General features: G+C 35.2%; 1 protein-coding gene across 1 annotated transcript; it reads right to left on the reverse strand.

The window, feature by feature from the left end:
• Positions 1-486: 486 nt before the first annotated feature.
• Positions 487-21,287, reverse strand: ALDH1A1 (aldehyde dehydrogenase 1 family member A1). Its single transcript, XM_053466698.1, is given in 14 exon segments — positions 487-665; positions 2,524-2,598; positions 3,890-4,047; positions 4,860-5,024; positions 8,453-8,498; positions 8,500-8,629; positions 9,292-9,394; positions 10,028-10,141; positions 10,851-10,979; positions 11,779-11,840; positions 12,746-12,875; positions 13,536-13,676; positions 14,119-14,223; positions 21,111-21,287. Coding segments are annotated over 14 exon segments (1,524 nt in total). The 5' UTR covers positions 21,204-21,287; the 3' UTR covers positions 487-592.
• Between the last annotated feature and the right edge of the window lie 216 nt (positions 21,288-21,503).

Here is a 21,503-nt window from a genome sequence, read left to right on the forward strand (position 1 = left end):
CCAGGGGTCTTAGATGTAATATTTAGATTTAGATTGATATTTGAATATGTAAATAGTAATACAATGTATATTCTGTTCTTTAATATGTAAATGTAATGCATGTTCTCCTTGTAAGTGTAGTGCTCATGGGGCCCCACAAATAATTTATCTACCCCTGCTAATATAGGGTTATGTATAAAAAGTGATTCTAGTATAGATTACAAAAGTGGCCTTGTTGTAGCAACCGTCAGAATCACCTTTGATTATGTAATTCCATTGTTGCATTTTTATACTTTGCACTAAACATTTATGTAAAATACAAGTTGCTACTGAAAGGCATCCAATATCATCATATTATAAACACGCATCTCTCTCTAATAAACTGGACTTCAGCACTCTAGATGTACATGAGTCACAAGATAATAAGTACACTGGATACTATGGTCAGATTCATATGAATAATTCCAGAATTTCTGAACAGCTTACCATATATTTCTACTACTGATATGTTAAAATGTATCTTTTAATTGCTTGATTAATACACAACTGGCAGTTAACAGATATTTCGATCCTTCTTGCAAACCACATGTTTTCAGTGTGGAAGATGGCATCTTTAAGAATTTTTCTGTGGGATTTTCATGGTAACAGTCTTAACTTCAGTGTATTCATGTAGGCCATATTCTCCCCTAGTGGTAAATAAAACATCATAATTGTTAGATCATTTGCAACATTACAGATAGAAAGAGGACATTATAAACACCTTTAAATATTAACTTAAATATAAAATAATATATAATTATTCAGAAAGGTTTAATTGTGTTTCAGGGTTTTCACACTTAGATAACTAATAATTAGCAGATGGTAACATTTTTGTCTAGTATTGGGAGTGCCTTCATTTGTATATTTAGAATGGTAGAACTAGAAAGACATGATGGCAGTTGACCAATTTTTCCAATCTGAATCACCAAATGGGCCCTTTTAAGTGTATAAATCATTCACATAAATCAACTAAACAGCAAGAGAGACTCCATTCTAAGGATGCCCGCTTCCTTTGCACCTTATATGAAACTCTGATTAACTCTTCCGTGCCTATGGTTGGATCCTTGTCTTTTTTTCCCCCTTTATACTCACCATCCCCCTGGGTGTACAGTTGTAGGATTTAGAGAATCATTGTATATATATATATATATAGCATATAATTCAACAAACAAATCCAACAGTAGCAGTAGTATTATTGTGGTCATAGCATAGTGCCTGACCTTGGGCAGTTTCTCTGCTCAGCCTGCCACTCACTACTCAAGCTTTTCTCCTGATTGGTTTCACTGTAGCCACTGCCTGATGTATTGCTGACTGCACTTAGGGAGCTTCCACTGGTTGCCACGGAGCCCCGATGAGCTGCACCTATCACCTGTTCAGTAATCAATTTAAATATTTCTCTTGCCTGTATTCCTTTCTTGTTTTTTTCATTTCCCTCATGGTATGTAACATGAAATATGCTAATTGGAACATAGTTTTATGGTATAATATAGGATATGCAACAAAACACGAAGGCCCAATGCATAACAATTCATGTTTACTTAAGCTAAAGCAGTCATGGAAAACTTCCAGAGGTAAACATAAATCAAATCTAGTGTTCTCCTATTTTCCTGCTATTATGTGTGAGTCATCTCTCCCATTAACTAAATCGCTCCCCTTGAAGCTCCAATTGACCAAAACAATTCAGTTTTGATCATCTTGACCAATGACTAAACCACTTCCAGGGATAAACATCACTCGATTATAGTATATATTAAGATTCATAAAAGTTGGGGCACTGCAGATTTCTATTTGTTTTTTTGTTAAGTCTGTATTTTTTTTTGTTAAGATAGCTTGATGATTCACATAAGATATGCTGTTGGCCTATCAATAGAAAAGCTCTTTTGTAAATATGCATTTATTAAACAACATCCAAAAAAAGTGAAACTAATATCTTTAATAGTCTATATATATGAATACTCTTAGGGTTCAAAGGGTTCTTCCCTATTCTAGTTTATTTAGACTATGACACATTCAGTTGCAGTTAAAATTTGGTTAGCCAGTTGGTCACCTATGCCACCTCCAAAGAACTTGACCTCTAAGATCAGGACAATGTCGAATTAGGGAAAAGTGACTGATTTCTGTGACATATACCACATTACTAGTTCCTCCAGCCCCCCTTCTCTGTTTCATGTGCATATATTTTTTTATGTAAAGTGCTTTGTTTCAAGCCTATACTACCATGGACAATAAAGAAGTCCAGAAGGCCACTGGAAATCACAATGGAGGACTGGTAAGGGAAGCAGAGGACCATTAAACCATGGGGTTTTTTTTAAACACATTTAGCCACGCGTTGCCTAGAATAATATGCAGTCAGATCTTTAGGTAACATTTCAACCACAACATGATCCCTTTTCTATGTTATCTATACAGTGCATTTTGTTAGACATGTATGGATATTTTGCTTGTGGTGTTGGGCTGTATGGTAAGTGGTCTTTTTTTTGTTACCATGGTGTTTTATTAACTTACATTTCCCGTCCGTTTCCTGACATCTTAAATCCTCCAAAAGCACACTGAGGAGACATTGCACTATAGCAGTTTATCCTGAAATAAACAGAGCAAATATATTAGAACTGGAATATTGCCATGAACTGAAATTACCCTCACATTACAGAAAACAAAAAAGGTTGTTCAGAGAGAATAATTAAAAAAACTAGTTTCTATTATTTCATTACATTAGCTGAACAACTAAAAAACAAGTATCAACAGTTTGATCTGTATACGCAGACATGCAAAGTTTTTCTCTTAAACGTAGACTCACAATAAACTAAAAAAAGCTGTATTGACTGACTTTGGTAAAAATAAAAAGCTCATGCTTGTGCTAGTATGTCAACATATGGTATGAAAATAGTTGTTTTTTTCTTTGAGCTGCTGAGATCACGATGTGCTTTTACCACTAATATATATATATATATATATATATATATATATATATATTTCAAATTACCGTATGAAGCATTTATAGGTCTTGTCTAGGTAAGATTGCTGAAAAGCATTTTACTAAAAGTTGGCGGAGAGATCATGTGGATGCCTACTCACTGCACAGTAGTCTAAAAGTCTACTATAAATACAGCCAGCAGCCAGTGATTTGTGTTGGGTTAAACATGTCCTCAGCTCACCTGTTTGATACTTGGCTGAGTACCTCAAATGTTCCTGCCCACAAGTCTAAAGGTTACAGCACCAATCATTTGTAAAATAATTTGATGGTTAGTTGGATAACCATGTAGGTAATAGAGCAGAGACCTTGAAATTCTTTTTATGTGGACTGCAATCTATTGGTGGAATTAAGTTGATTTTTTAATCATACGTTACATTGCTTTTTAACACTTTTTCAATCGCAATACAAGCAGTGGAGAGGTGCATGGTCAACTACAACTCCTATGATTTCCATTCTGCTCTTGTATAATGGGAGTTGGGGTTTAGTAGCCTCAATCCTCCCTTACCTTCCACTAAATCTTAGATTGCCCTTTACACTTTTACTAAGCATTTTCACTCCTATATCACAGTCTCCCCAACCCTCTTACACCTATTACAAACTATGCCAGAACCTATTGTTTCTTATTTTCTTTCAAATATCACTATCCCTCCAAGCCCAATAATCCCTACAACGTTTACTCCCCCCTCCCTAACCTTTATTGACTTTCCTAATCATATTAGAATTGATCTTATAAATTTAATATACATTATATAATTCGATATGTTACTGGCACTCAATCTTAACATAATATGTATATATAATGTAATGTGTATGTTGAGACTACACTGTATTTACTGCAATGTGCAATTTTGCAATATGGGTATCGTATTCACTGTATTCAATAAGTCCTTTTCTTACCATACTGTTCCTGCTTGCAGAGCAGCAGCCAGAGTCATTGCTTTATCCATGTCTTTGGTGAAAACACCAGCAGCCAATCCATATGTTGTGTCATTTGCTCTCCGAATAACTTCATCAATAGTTTTAAATTTCATTATTTGTTGTACTGGTCCAAATATCTATTGATATCAAATAGTTTCATACATGACAGTTTTCTAAGATTTTTTTTAAAATACTATAACCCTAATTGTTCTCAATATTTCAGATTTACACACCACTTTAAATATTTTTTATGCATTTTCAAAGATGGTCTCTTTCCTATACCTCCTCTAGTATTTTCAGGTGGCCTGTAGTTAGTTAAGCATTAAAAGAGGTAATCTAGGGATGATCAATGACGTATTACTAGGCATAGGCCTAGAGCAGCAGTCCTAAGAGGAACTAGGAGAGCTTCCCTGGGTCCTAGGGAACTGCACAAGATAAATACACTACTGATGATACATGTAACTTAATATGAGACATGGGGTGAAAAACCAATTAGATTCTATTCACAAACTTTTGAGTTGAGTTGGAAACCAAGTTGAGTTGCCCATAACATGTTGATTGAGTTGGCTCATACTGAGCAATTTGTCTACTCCTTAAAGTGAGATCGTCTGCCAGCTTGACAGCAGTTCAAGTCAAATCAACAGGAAATCACAACAACTCTTCATAGATATTTGCTTGAGTTGGGTTTGCACTCAGGTTGTCAAAGGGCTCAAACAGCTTCTCAGGAGGAGGTTTGTTGGCCAAGAACTTAGTTAAAGAAGATTATCATATCTACTGTCAACTCACAAATCAAGTTTTTGTGAATGAAGAGACCTGATAGTTAATTCTGCCCCTTTTCCAATTAGAATAAGGCCTATATACTTAGATTGTTAGAAAAAAAACCTTATATATATTGCTGTTTGTTCACTTTAAATAAAGTGCAAATAAATATCAACTTATGCAAACATACTTCTTCTTTGGCAATACGCATGTGATCTTTGACATCTGAGAAAACAGTGGGCTGTATGAAGAAACCTTTGTCACCCCAAGCACTGCCACCACATTCCAACTTTGCTCCTTCTTTCTTGCCACTTTCAATTAGCTCAAGGATTCGGTCATATTGTTCTTTGTCGATCTGAAAGAAGAGTTACGCATTGATATATAATGACATATATTGGTATGACAAATGGTATATTTGGAGATATAGAGTGATCATGATCTATAAAAGTATCAAATCATTCCATATTTTACATTAATATAAACACTGAAATCGTGTCCTCCTTTATTAATGGTAAACGGTCTTAAATGATTCATCTGCCATGAAAAAGTTTGATAAGCTATTCTTGTTAAAACATGTTATATAGATGTAAAATGTTCACAGGAACAAAATGCTAGCATTTCTATTAGCTAAATTGAACTATAAGATATATTGTGAAATATATTGTAACCTAAACTACTCCTTTGGTATGAATTGGAATTTATTCTTAATCCTCTCTTACAAAAGACATTTTACTAGATTAAAAAGGTCTGCACATCTCTAATTTCTTCAAGATTCCTAATGCAGTATTTTTTACTCACAATACTGCCCCTTATGAGAAAATTGAGCTAAATAATGCCATATTATCTGATGGCATGTGAGCCTGTCTGGCTGTGATAGGTAACCCTGAGTACTTGAGCTATGGTGGATCACAAAATACAGCTATAGCCTGTTTTGACTAAATTCCGGATAGGGTTGGGCTGCCAAGGTGGACAGCAAGGCGATTGCCCCCAAGGCTGCTATGATTTGAAGATTTTGGGCAACAGCTGGAAGTAATTTTGTGTTTTACTTTACTTAGTTTTGGGCTCTTTTAGTACTTACGGCTAAATAATGGCAGCCCTCCCCTGAATCTTACAACTATGCCATGTAACATTATGGGAATGTGGAGGTTATGAATTAGGCTTGGTAGGTATGTTGACATGCTGGGTTGTTGTGTAAGTCTTTTTTTCCAGTACACAAATGTATTTTAGATGTTGCAGACCTGTCAGAATTTGAAATGTGTAGACTCATGCAAAGGGAATCAATTCCCTAAATTAAGTAATTAGATGACTTTATAAAATTCACATACTATGCGTTACCCCAGCTTCGCAACAGGTGGAATGCAGAAGTGTCCAAGAAGAAGAGGCTGATATGACATAATAAGTTTGTTCCAAATAGTTCCAATTATATTACTACAATATTTTTGGAAAGCTGTTACCAGTGTTTCTAAGTGAAAGGATGTGTTAAGCCGATTTGTCATGTCTTATCAGGATGAGTAAGAAACGGAATCAGAAAACACTATTCTGCCACTCCTATGATTTATTTACTAAAGTGGGAGTTTGCAGGGGGTGGCAGCTTCAACTTCACGTCTTCACTATGTACAGTGCCCTCCATTAATATTGGCACCCTTGATAAATATGGGCAAAGGATGCTGTTAAACATTGTCTTTAGTGTTTAACTTTTGATCTTTTCTTTAACCCCTTAATGACAAAGCCCGTACATGTACGGGCTCAAAATGCATTGTTTTCAATGGGTTTAGGGACCGCCCATTGTCCTTAAGGGGTTAAAAAAATTAAATAAACAAAGCTACTCTGCTCTCATGGATACCAAACACTTGCAAACACAACACATGTTTATCCAAAAAATGTGGAATATGAATTCATATGAGAAAAATTCATTTGAAGTATATTCCCATTGATATTTCATATTTTTTAGTACACCTGGGTGCCCATTTCTGCCACCAGGACGATAATTAAAAAGCTCCAGTTAATTGGAAATGTTATGAATCAACCTGGAAGAGGACATGTGTCTATACTATCAGAACGCACTTTTAAGAGGATGGTTTGAGTGGCCAAAGAACCTCCAAGCACCACAGCTGGAGAATTGCTGAAGTTAGTTGTGTCTTGGGGTCCGGAAGTCTCCAAAAGTACAACCTGACGTCACCTACATCATCACAAGTTGTTTGGAAGGGTTTCAAGAAAAAAGCCTCTACTCTCTTTCAAAAACAAACTCAACTTTCTTTAGTTTGCCAGACACTACTAGAACTTCAAATGAGATCGGGTTCTATGGTCAGATGAAACCAAAATAGAGCTTTTTGGAAATAAACACCATAGGTGGGTTTGGTGCACACAGAGAAGTAGCCATATGGAAAAGCACCTCATGCCCATGATGAAATATGTTGGTGGTTCTTTAATGTTTTGTTCTGTCTGCCAAAGGACATGGATATCAACAGAATCAACACGTGAATAATTATAGTGTGTGATAATTGGTGCTTATTTGTACAAAAGAAATAGTGTAAATAACAGTGCAATCCCTGTTGGTGTGATAAAAAACCCTTAAATCACCAACATAATATATATATATATATATATATATATATATATATATATATAGTCTTGTCTTGAATCATAAACAATTTATTAAGAACAATACTATGAAAAATGCCTTTGAACTAAAAGGACCAACTTACTTCTATGTAAACAATGTTATAAACAATGATATTAAAAACTAAAGTCTTTAAAGTAATAAAAATATTTCAGTGCCTAAAATGAGCTGTATGTTGCTGGGAACTAAAGACCTACAACCTTATCAGTACATACAATTCAGTGGATTCAAGGGGATTTTAAGCTTTAGATCTTTCTTCATGGAAAGTGATAGTGTAATTAGGAGACTTGGCCAAAAAGTACATTTAAGTTTCTCAATCCTCAATCTGGGCTGCTTTTAAGATCTTATAAACAACAAGCTCAAAGTTCTACCATATAATCTTTTCAAAGTAAGATATGGGGTTCTTATCTTCCTTGTGAAAAAAGATGTACACATCAAAATTCAATTTGGTAACAGTTCACACACTATGTTTGATCATGTGGGCAGGCCAAGGACAGAACACAACACCTTGGAGTCTATCCAAAAGAGAATGGTTATTCCGTTGCACGTTTTGATCCGAAAACATAGCAAGCCTGGGAACCTGGCAAATTCACACAGCTCTTAAACTGCTGCTTTCACTCCCATGTATAATTATAATACCTGTTGGCCTGATTATTCATCATACTCTTTCATTAAGTTATACATCAGCATATAAAGCTAACATTACACTGAAACTCAAGGTGGAGGAGTAGATGCTACACGGCTTTTAACATTTACTTGCCATACAAAAGTTGTAAAACATAAAATTAAAAATATATATATTTTGACATGATTTTCAGTGGCACAAACCTTTTGCTATTTTTCTGCTTTAAATTTAGCTTAGGCTTAGGTTTGTGTGTTTGAGGCATATCTACAAAAAAGTACATAGGGGCTTATTTATTAAAAGAGAACAAAAAAAAAAAACAATTATGTTGCAAAGTTAAAAGTAAAAAGGGCCATATGATCCAACTAACAAATTTAATATTCCTGCTGATTTGTCTGTGTCTGCTGTGGTTATAAGACCTCTTTTAAAGAGACAGTAATGTCATGTTTCTGCACCAATAAGACAGTGTCCATAGAGGCTAAGCTTTCCGTTTTGCTTAATTAAAAGAGTTTGGTTTGTCTACTGTAAAAAGAAAACCCACCTGTGGACCTTGTTGTATCCCTGGACAAAGAGGGTCTCCTAAAACACGCTTTTTCCACACTTCGGCGTACAAATTCATCATAGATGGGTTCTTCCACAAATATCCTGGATCCAGCTATGCAGCACTGACCTTGGTGATAGAACAGACCATGGTGTGCCTGCTCAACTGCATTGTCCACTGAAAGACACGGAAATGTAATTATTTAGGATCCAGGACTGGTAAAATGGTGTCCTATATTTTTGGACAAAAAAAGCCACCATCTCATGATGTTCAACTTACTGTGCTGTGTCTAACACTTTTGGAACTAACTGTGGCATTCAAACAATCATTTCTGGTACGTCCATATGTTCAAACCTTTCTTAGAAATAATGCAAAGGTTTGCCTTATTCATTATTTATCAGGGATTAAGCACATGATGACTCAACATACTAGAGCTCAATTATTTTAATGTCGAAGTGGAATAGCACCTTATGTTCGGGACATTAGTTTGTGTAAAAATAGCACTTTATCTGTGTTTAAATCTACAACAAAGTCTCTGTAATGTCCTGTTACCCAGGTAAGAGTTTGAAAATGGCCAGCTGAAAAACAGAAATAGACAGTTCTTGTAGAGGAAGTGCTGCTTGTACTATTCCATTACTTATAGAACAGTGGCAAAAACAAACACCCATTAAGGGACTTGGGCGGTTATTCTACGTTGAACAAGATGTAAAGCCGTCCTTGGTCCCATCTGCTTATTTCTTTACATATGATTGTAATTCCTTCCATTTTTAGATGGTGTACGCAACGTCATTTTTGTTAAAATACTGCTATATTTTTAAAGCGATTAAAGGCCTACTTACAGTCTGCATCCGCAAAAATGATGTTGGGACTTTTTCCACCAAGCTCCAGTGTAACTCTTTTGAGGTTACTCTTTCCAGCTGCCTGTTTTATCAGTTTACCAACCTTAAAAAAAAAAGAACAGAACATCATGTCAACCTTGTTCTTTCCAGATTTCAATGCTCTAAATATATTTCATTATTTTTGGCAATGAACAGGCCTCAAGTCCCAAGGTATCCTTTTACGATGCATTGCCCCCACAAACTCCATAACAGGTCACGCAGGACCCAGAGAGTCTGAGCCACAGTATGTTTTTTAGCCTGATACAAACCTGTCTACAATCGTTTAGCGGTGGAGATCAATGTTACAGAGGGAGGTACATACTAGACACTCTCTTTCCTGCCCATATATGAAACATATGGTGGGAACATGGAGTACTTTGAGGTGCCTCACTATGTGCTGAGCGAATATGTACATTTTCATAAACCTTTTTTTTTTTGTAAAATCTAAGATAATTTCATTTAAATATCAAATGTATTATTTTAATATATACCGTAGATGTTAATATACATCATTAAAATACCTCTAGATGTAAACCTTGTAGGTATGTCAATCAAGGTTTCTTCTACGAGAGGTTTCATATTACCCGTTAGGTAACACTATGAATACAGAAAAGCAGTGTACTGCTGAGTCTCTTAAAGGTGACCCCTTTTCTTTTTCAATGATTTTTAGATAAAAACTTTATAACGTTGCAATTACCTCAGTTGAACCTGTGAAAGCAACTTTGTCAATGTCCATATGGTTAGAAATTGCTGCTCCTGCTGTCGGCCCATAGCCAGGCACAATATTTACCACACCTGGTGGTATTCCAGCCTAAATAATAAGAAAAGAATAATTACAATATGAGTTAGATTTACTTTTTGACACTTCTATAGGCAAATATTAATAGTGTCCTAGTGTTTAAAAAAAGCATTTAAAAAGGGGATTGTTGTAGTAGCATAGGCATAAAAAGAGGGAGACAATAAATTGTATCAAAGGCACCAAATGCTTGCCAATGGAGCCTTATTATAGTTTGTAATAGATGATAAGCGAGGGTGGCAACGTGTTAGTCCTAACTTAGGTGAGGTATGAGGAGGGATAGGGGTGCTAGTTAGCAAATACAGAGTTAATAACTGAAAGGCTTAGTTAGAAACATGTAGTTTAACCCAAATTGAAATGCAAGCAAGCACATGCAGTGTAACAATATTAAGCAATACTTATTATGTTATGTAAAGAACAGTAACAGTATGGTATGCATTGCCATAGTAACCTTAGCTGCAAAAACAATCCAGCATGTTTGTAATAATATCAGTTTATCAAAGACAAACCTTTACTTTTTAATTATATATACCATTTTAGTTACCGTATTTAGTAGCTTATTTTTTTTTATACAAATACATAAAATCTAAGATTCATAACAAACGGCATTCATGACAGTCTTTAGAGCACACATTATTTAGAACTAGAGCAGCCATCTATGTAAGTTCAGGGTTTAAGATTGGCACGTTCCCATTGACTATGACTTTGCACAAACTTTACTCACCTCCTTTATCAGTGATCCCATATACAGAGCAGTCAGTGGTGTTTGCTCGGCTGGCTTGATGACAACTGTGTTACCACAGCACAGAGCAGGAGCAATTTTCCACGAAAACATTACAAGTGGAAAATTCCACTGAGCGGAGAAAAATCACAAAGGTTATGATTTTTAAAATGCCTTTTATGACAAAACCTCAAGCAAAATACTCAGAATACTTATTGCACATCGAAGACTACATATATATATAAAAAGGTAGTTCTGGGTATATAAGTGCCTGTATGAGCAAACCTATAATGGTTTCCTTATTCGATCTTATGGTCATTAGCTACATCTTGGATTTTGGCCTATTTTGGCTATTGGCGTTATTTACAAATATTATAATTCATAATATAGGAGGGTACAGAATTACAGGTGTATATAACATAACCAGTTTACTACAACTCTAGGTAGTAGTTGACTGTAGTAGTAATAGCAGGCAAAGGCTATGTCCCCATTTGCTGCTGGTGAGCCTCGTGTCTCCATGTCAGTTACATCAGAGCTGCACAAATCCGGTCCCTAAGGGCCTCAAACAGGCCACGATTTTTGGATATCCCAGCATAAGCACAGTGGGCATTGCAATCCAGATTCATTAAACTATTTGACTTCTGGCAAGGATTACGCAGACTTCATGGCCTGAATACAGCCCTTGAGTACTGGAGTTAAGCAACCTTGAGTTCCCAGGGTCTAACAGATTTATCTTTCATGTGAAAACCAGTGAAACCAGTATGGTGTTATTTTTCTGTTTATTTTTCTAAATGTCATTTTATTGTTCTGGATTATTTTCAATCAAACATTTTAAGCATAATATGAATTGCTATAAAATCATCTTTTTGTAGAGGAGGTATAATTTAGACATTCAAAATAGGTACTACGCTAATATCTCTGTTTTACTTACAGGGATTATTTGACCACACACTCCAACAGGCTCATGTCTTGTAAAAGAAAAGAAGTCTCCATCTATAAAATGACACAATGAGTTACTGGAGGCACTAAAGCTTAGAAAACATATATAAAAGGAAAATCATTTTCTTCCTAGGACGTTGAGGAACATAAGGCTATTAGCTAATTCTCTGTCTTTCTGATGACAGTACATTGAGAAATAGATAATTGGGGATACCCACAGAAGATCAGAAAATGTGACAATAGCAGATAAGTCTTTACAGCAAAAGAAGAATGTTGGACTTCCTCCCAGCAAATATGGTAAAAGCTAATATAGCTAAGGAGTTTATGCATGGGATAGGCATAAAGTTATTCTGAATATAACGAAGAACTAATTAAAGTCTGAGTCTTTATATCAGACTACTTTGGCTGAATGGTTCTAATCTGCCATCAAACTCTATATTTCTATATCGAACAGCCTCACTTGTATCTTTCTGGATAAACGTGTTTGTGAGTAACTGATTGTTTAGACAAAAAAAAGAGGTATTTTTATTTTGCTGTGTTTAGAAGACGTCCGTATCATATATCAAATTGTATATTCCCTGCTGACCTGTTCTGCATTTTGTCCTCGTCTAGCTTTGGGATATTCGATCCCATTTGTTATGTGATTCTTTGTATTTCAAGGTTCATAATTCCACCCACTGTCTATAGTTTAATGAGATTCTTGTCTTTATTTCCAATCAATCTAGAAAAATGTGAACATAACTGTGTCTTTTCCATCATAATACGTTGCCATAATTAACATTAAAACAAAATTATTTTCTTGCGTATGCTGGCTATGGCAATACGAAATTAAAGCTAATTGTGTTATTCTATTTTTCCTACTAAGCCATACATGAACTGTTCTAAAATGACACCCTTCATTATTATTTTAAAACATAATATAAGCATATAACACAGCATATACTGCCACCATAACATACCCATTGGTACTGTACGTCCAGTATTTTTATCTGCCCAGCCTGCGCAGTAGCGCAGCGATTTAATAGCTCCTGGTATATCTGCGAAATACGATGCACTAAATGGCTTTCCGGCATCAATAGACTCGATTGTCTAAAATACAAAAATAATAAAAACACTTTGGGAGAACTGTATCCATCTCAGTTTGTGTTAAAAGACTTTTTATGAAGAGGTAGACAAATAATCGTTCTACAATGACGTTCATTTACATAGCAAGTGGGTAGTAACTGGGTATTGGGGGGGAATTAGATAGATAAAAATTACATAGAAATAGCCTTTCGCCTCAAATACCTGTATCTCCATCAATTGCATGTTCTGGCCTAATCTGACTGATGGCAGCAGCCTCAACTACAAAAAACCAGGGGCAGATTCCCCTTGAACAATCAGGCACCACTGTGTGCCTCTTGCTTGATGGCCTGTTTGTGGTTCACGACTGTAATGTCGTTATAATGAATAGATTTATTTTCCAGGCGGAGTCCACCGTTAATTTAAAAAATACTTGCTCATAGGCAACAATGAGGTATGAGATAACATCATAATTAAACTCACCACTCAAAACGATCACCTTTATTATTATTATGTTTATTTGATGTTTCGTTCTTATTTTAGGATTTTCTAGCTGTAACATCCATCACAATTGAATAAAATGTAATGAAAATGTATCTTTACTCATGCAATGTTACCAACAGCATGTGAGAAGTAGAGTTTTACAAAAGTGGTTATAGTTAAGTAATGTATGATGCCATTACTTACGCTTAGAATTAAAATATCTCTCTCCATGAGGTCAGCCAATTTATTCAGCAGCTTTCCTCTTGCTGATGCATCCATTGTGCGCCATGGGGATCCAATCTGGAATGCAGCTCTAGCTGCTTTTACTGCTTTGTCTACATCTTCCTAGAAACCAAAAAGTTACGTTTTCATACATGAAATGATGATGGCATGGGATGTTCACTATGTTAACATGCTGCTTTATGCTCATTCTCATCCGTAATGGCACAGGTAGAACTGTGGTATATGTCAGTTATCTGTCCTCTTCCCCAGTTGAAGAAACAGTGATAGGGTTGACTATTGCATAACAGTGCTAAAGTGCATAAACAGTGATAAAAATCATGATGACACAGGGATTTTATATCCAAGAATACAGCATTCATTTCAGGTAAGATCCCTAAAGTCTGTTTAAAATACATATTAAAAAAAGAAGAAGTAATAGTGTAATGTTATATGTGCTCATAATGATCTATATTGGTGTGTCAGCTATGCCGCCAACATGTCGGTAATGATGCCCTCCTTAACTTACTACGTTTATTGAATGTGAACCATAATTAAATAACAATACCTTATCTCCTTCTTCAATGTCACATATTTTTTCTCCATTAGCGGGATTGTAGACAGGGAATTTCTTTCCACTACATGAATTATGCCATTCATTGTTTATAAAAATCTGGAAGAAATAAAACCACAAATGACACACTACAACATTATTGTTGGATCAAGCTGGGTCCTTTTATCCCCACCAATGCCACTGACATTGGCAAAGCCAGTGAAAAGAGCATTCTTCACTTGCAACTATATTCAAGTAATAGATACATCATTTATACTTTGGTGGGCTCGCTGCATATGGGTATGACAAGATGAACTTCTAAAGACTGATTCTATAGTGGCACTGGCAAAATCAGATGTTCTACACTTTGGGGATATAAACATTCATTTTGGAAAATATTTACCATTTATGGTATCATTTATCATAGGTTATAAATAGCTATTTTTTACTAGTTGGTTAAATGTTTTGTATCAACTTTAAATAGTAAAATCATACTTGAAGTTTTAGATATTTACCTAAAACTAGTGAATTTCAGGTCACATAGGTAAGAGTTTGAGCAAATCAACTCAACAACATTACCATGAATTATTAAGGGCAAATACCACAGAGCTTTAAGAAGAGCCTGACTTTAGAGAAATCTCCCCGAATTAAATATGCATCTTCCTCACAGGAAAAAGTGTTGTTGTCTTTTCATAATACATTGTGAAGTCAATAACACTTATATGTAAACTGTAGGTTTAGTGAATAAAACCCAGACTTGTGTGAACAGGGGTACATTTCATGGGCAAGAGTGCCTGGCTGCAAATAGTCATCCATATGTTAAAAAAAATGTTAAAATGTTAGTTGAGGGAGACCGAGAAATGGTTTCTCAAGCTAATAACCAATAATTGCATGTCGCTGCATTCCAGAGGACTTAAATGAATTTCGACAGGGTGCGAAGGAGTCTCCCAATTTACTTGAAGGATTTTTAGTGATTACACAAATCACACTGCTTGGCTGTGATACTTGAAGACTGTTGCCAAAAGGCACATATTCCCCTCAGATGTGAGTAGGCAGGCTTTACCGGACCTCATTATGCAGAACTCAAGCTGTGATCAACTGTATGTGGTTCCATATCCCACTCTTCCATGCATGGGGAGTTGCACATGTGTTTCAAAGGAAATTATTTTTGAAAAACCACAGGAAATGCTGGCTTGATCCGAGAAAAATGTAAGGTCAACGAGTTAAATTCAATTTCTTTATTATTTTCAGTAGATTCGGTTATGGTGCTTATGACACAGAAATGTATGTTACAGTTGTTCTTGCGCTAAATATTAGGCACACACTGTTCTCCTTTGATTCTGCACCCTGCCAATGAGCCTCTGGACTGACCTCCCGTAGACGTATGATTCAAGTCTTGAAGCTTTGTATGAAACAGAGACAGCTCTGTTAGCTGGTAGCAAAATATGAATTACGCTATTGTTCGGCTCCTTCTTTGTGACAGTGTACCTTGTGTCATGAACAGATAGTGTCATTGTATTATGCTTTCTGGAAACTAATTTTTCTGCTATGAAATGTGCCACATGCCGCAAGTATCAGAATTATCTTTTAATTTATCCACCCAGAATTGTTGGTCCTATTGAGCTGATTGTCTTGTAAAGGCAATTGTCTGCAAGACGTGCCTACAGGGAACACATCTTAATTGAAGTATTTCAAGCATGTCAACATAAAAGGACTTTGTTTAGAACAGGTAATGTTTTCTCATTAACCAAGTATCGCTGCATGTGCAGTATTTCTTTTTTGCATAGAATCCAACACTATTGTCCTAGAAGTGGTAAAATAATAGGAAAATTGGTGGGTACAAAAAAAAAACCTCATCATAGCAACGTGAGTCATTTATAAGGTCTAGTGCCAATATGTAATGGTGGCCTACAGAGCTTGGTCAGAGAGTCAAATGATAAATTGTGAGCTATTTAAGAAGGGTGTCGATATCTTTGTGGAAGCTAGATTGAAGAGATTGCCGCTCTCCAAGATGATTTCTTTTTTTTTTATCAACTACCTTTTCTGTTGTACCACAAAGGCTGGAAATAATCTCCTCTAGGACTAGATAAGTAGCCATACCACTACTGGCGTATCTACATGATTCTGATTAGGGTACTAATCAAATTGAATGGATATATATAAATATACTTATATGGGTGTAGTTCAAATTACATGGCAAATCAAAACATATATCAACTGATTTGATATAAATTGAAAAACCTTTAACTGAACCCGTTTTCTGAAGCGTAAAATAACCTCACAGATAAAGTTTCTGGGCATATATAAAGTACGGCTAAAGAAAGAGAATTAGAAAACCAGTAACTGCTATTATAGGTAATGCAATAAGCAGTATCTTAAAATACTAATTTCCAAATATATCATAGTAAAAAAAGAAAAGGTAGGTTGAAGGTGTTTTTTAGCCAATTTGTTCAGGTTTATTTTAATAACGTATATGTAAAGTGACAGTTTTTTACCTTTAAGTAATACTAATTTACCGGTATATTCTAAGCATAAGCAAACACAAATGCTACCAAACTGTGTTTTTCCACCTAGACAAAGCATTTACTAAGTTTAACATTCAAGGGGTAATGACACCTTCTGGCCCTGGGGCAAGTAAAGCCCAGCGGCTTTAAAGTAATTAAAGGATCAGCTGCCTCTGAGTTTTTCAAATAATTTAATTGCCATACTGAAAAGCTGAAGGCTTGTCAGTTTGTACTCTGAATAGTGTTTCTCTGAAAAAAGAATATCCAGTCCACAGCTTTCTTACCGCCACTTGTTGCTAGCAATGCCACCCTAGTCTGTTTAACCTGCGTCGTGCCAGTGGCTTGGAAGGGACAACTTTGAGATCATTGCTGAACATGCCTTGTGACACATGAAGATTGGGAACATGTGAACACATGTTTCTAATGCCTTTGCATGCAGTGGCAGTGATCGTAAAACCTGGCGACACACCTGACTGGTTTAGGGAGGCAGCTACCGTATGAGCAGCCAAGCAGGGTTTCTCCACTCAACTCAGTTTTGCAAGTAGTAAATATAGTTTGCTTCACTGATCCTTTAACATATACGTGCATTGTCAGTTATTTCATATGGTTCGAACATTTAGAGTAATACTGATAGTGTTTTTTTATGTAAGAAGAATAGAATAGAAGAAGTGTAGCAAGTATTTATGTCATTATTTTAAAAGTTAAAGTAAAACAAACAAGATGCTTTCTGCCTGAGCAGATCTTTGGCAAGTACTAGTTGGGGTTGGAAAGAGTTTGCAAAAAGCTGATTGAAATGCAATTTCTGGTGACTTTCCAACCTAGTGTACACATATTTTAAAAAAATGTGTGAAAATACACCAGAACATATTTGGACCTCATGGCTAAGCTGGATGTCTATGTTTCTTTTTTTCATAGAATATTAGGGCTAAATCCTCTCCTTTTTAACTATAATGCAGGTAACTGTTAATGAGTTTAGACAGCTTTTCTAATTGTGCAGTGAGGGAAAAGAGAAGACAGGAAAATGATCTGATAATGCTAATTTGGCCTTGATATGTAATCTAGAGATCTACCTCCAAAACAATTAAACTAACTGCAAAACACAAGCTTTTAGTAGTTTCGATACATTCACTTAGCTATGCCACAAGCTGAAAGCAACAGTTTTCCTTTAGTATGAATTCTGCACACTGTAAGCAAATTTCTTGACAAAAATGAAAATGTGGTGATTGTATGTGTGTTGTATTTTTAAATGTAAGTAGACAACTTCATAAGGCTAGTTTATATTTCTTTAAATAACACCCAGTATTAAATTGTAAGCTTGGTTTTCATTCTGTTGACATCACATACCGGACAAATCCCTCTTAAAGGGATCAAGTTTAATGTCCCTGATATTTCCATTAAAGAAGAATCTATTTTAATTTGTGAGTACTTTAGCATGTATTCTTCAAAAGGAAATAAAAACATATTTTGCTTGACCTAGAAGCAAGGAGACGGAGGAAACAACAAATTCATATGGGGGATTCTGCAGGGTCCCCCATGCATTTGCGAAAACAACACCTGAACAATTTAAATGGACTACATAGCTATCATATGCATTACCATGCAGAAAGTTGCTGGGGTGTCTCTGTAAATAATGCATACATTTATTTTTTACTTATTGTTTTGTATAGTGACATCATATTCTGCTATGTTGTAAATAATTAAGATTTACTGAATTTTTGGTTATTGTGATTGGATGGTTTAATTTACTAATAGACTTGAGAACTGTGTGTTTAATATCTGGTTTGTTTTTAACAAAACGTTTGTTACGGTAGTAAAGAGGCAGTTTTAATATAAATGTGATAACATTACATTTTTAAAAAATATTACTTACATAATGACTTTGGAAGGAGTATTGCTATTAATATAGGTTTATTAAAAACAATCTAGATAACAAACATTATAACTAAATTATTAGTACAAAGGGCAGAATAGTTAGTAATCATTAGAAAAAATAAAATAATGTAAATGCACAAAGATGTTCAAGATAGCCTGAAATGCAGATATTCCTCCTTCCACAGACTGAAAGGCATATGTATTGTGCACAGTGAAAAAGTTCTATACTGTATATTATTACAATTTACAATAAATAAAACAAAACTAATTGAAAATATTTCAGTTTTGCATATAACAATAATATCAGGGGAAGGGCGGTGTTTTTGTGTTGTTGATCTGGATATTTGCTTAGTGTTCACCTGTTCTAACCTATCTAATGATATCCGATACTATATGCTAACAGCTACCACACCTATATACTGCAAAGGAAAACCTCTGTTCTGAAACCTCCAGGAACACTAAAAATTAGACTCCTTGAAAACTATTCTTCCAGTATGCCCATTCCACAGTTCATAGGGCAAGATCAAAGACTCCTTTTTGGTGTTTTATTATCCCTATGAATGGAGAATTCCTGGGACCTCCTCAGGTGGATACAAGAAAAAAGCTACCTTCATTAAAGAGGGGAGAGGATATTAATGGGGCGTAATAAGATGGAGAATGATTCCCCAAATTATAATCGATGTTAACTTTGTTAGTTTTTAACCAAATGGCCACTTATTCTGCATTGTTGTTGACGAGTAACTTAGATTTTCTGTAGTCCTTTTCTCAATAGTTAAGATTGTTTTTATTATGATATGTAATATTCTCACTATAGCTCTCAAGACAGCACAACTCCTTCTGTGAACTATTAAAGTGTCAACTACATCACTCAGTTAACTTAGACATAATAATTAATGGACTAGAACACCATTTTGTTGTACAGACCACAGGTTATAATTTCGAGCGTCTGTAGACATTGTATGTCTATGATTGTCTATTACTATACTGCTACCCATATGTGCAGTTGATATATGTGTACAAATACAATTATAATATACATGCACATGTAGAGCAGTGAAGTGATAATATAAGTGCCCCAAGATAAGCAGTGCCCTAATATTTTTCTACACGTTAATATGGGTTTCTTGCACTTATACAATATACTTGCTGTAGGGCTGCCATAATATCATTGCTGCCCTGCATGATGACTTGTTATAACTAAGCAGAGATGGCAAAAGGGCAAATCAGGTCAACCTAAATATTATGTTGCAATCTGTGTTTGTCACTCCAAGCTGCTATTTGTTTGGCATTGCAACCTGTAGTTGTAATTAGTGCATATAGATCAGGGGTGTCCAAACTGCGGCCCTCCAGCTGCTGCAGGACTACATCTCCCATAATGCTCTTTCAGCTAAGGGGCTGGCTGAGGAGCATGGGAGATGTAGTCCTGCAGCAGCTGGAGGGCCGCAGTTTGGACATCCCTGATATAGATGCTACGTAGTTTATACATTTGATAACTATTACAACAACCTATTAAATGTTTCTTTTTGGAAAGTATGTGTTTCCTATCAATATAGTCTGATTCAAAATAATTTTGTCTATTAAGGTAGTCGTAGCTTAGATCTTAAATCTTTTTGTGCAGGGCATACTATACCCTGAATAATACTGCAACAGTATATTATCATTCTGTTTACATAATAATTATGAGGTATGTAATGTGTCATTTATGTAAATGTCGATGATTTTTACTTTTTGGATTCCGCCCTTCTGTTTTCCAACCAGAGCCCCACATAAGCTGATAAATCAGATAAAAAAAAAATCGAAAACAGATCCACAACAGATGTATGGGGAATTGCTGTTACGGTACTCAGTTGGAAAACCACACATAAGTATTGCGAAATGTATTTTCATGGGAAGTTAAAAAAAATAAATCTGTCCAACTTAGAAGATTTGCATTGTATAACATTTGGAAGCTCGAGTGTTTGCGTGCAAAAGCTGCAGAGTGTGTTAACAGATATTAACTGAACTAACGTTTGCCAAATATGTTGAGCATGTTCATTTCTTTTACTCCCTGGCCTACATTCCAATACTATCTCATAAGGTCTAAAGAACAAAACTTCTACAGTCAAGCAGTCTGCTAATATCTATTCTATGTCTACTGATGTGTCCTGTTTCTATAAAAAAGCTTAATAATTAAGCCTCTTTACAGACAACCTGTATATTTAAAAAAAAAAAAAAAGATAAAGGGACTCTTGATCCTGGAACACTAGTGCTGTAAAATAAGAGTGTAATGCACACTATTGCTCATCTGGTGGTGCTTAATGGGTTAAAGGATTTAGAGTTTTAAAAAAATGTAGCTTTTTTATATATTAATTACAAATACAATTCAATATTAAGTTCGAGGTGTAGTGCTATACATGGAGTATGTGAAAATATATTTCAGTTCATATATATATATATATATATATATGTATATATATAAAATCAACAAATTGATAGAACGATAGACAGATCTGTGCGTTTAAACCTGCGGAAAAAACATTTGAGGAGTTATTTGTTCTTGTGTTACACAAATATTAAACAATATATATGGTAACAATTAAGTATCTTTTTTTTTAGAAAAGGAGTAACATACGGAGAATAGCTTTGGCTTACCTTGGTGTATTTTATTTCCAAGTTGCTGAGAGGAGCAGGCAGGTTTTTAAACTGGCCACAGTTTTCAGCAGGTTTCTTAGTTTCAGCTGACATTTTAAGACTATACACTGAAATACAAGTGAATAAAGTAGAGTATGGGTCAGGCTCAGGCAGTGCTTTTATCCTGACTGAAGACACGGCTTTTACTCTTGTCCTTTAGTTCACATTGGATAAAATATATTTGCATACAAAGATATGATTGGATAAACACATTCATAGTCAGAAAGCAGATCTTTGCTATGGTAGCCCCTCCTTCAAAATGCCTTCACTTTTATGTGACATTTCTTCACATGTTATGTATATATATATGTATATATATATATATATATATATATATATATATATATATAATAT

This window comes from Spea bombifrons, chromosome 1, assembly GCF_027358695.1.
Source record: "Spea bombifrons isolate aSpeBom1 chromosome 1, aSpeBom1.2.pri, whole genome shotgun sequence".
In the NCBI taxonomy this organism is placed as follows: Eukaryota; Metazoa; Chordata; class Amphibia; order Anura; family Pelobatidae; genus Spea; species Spea bombifrons.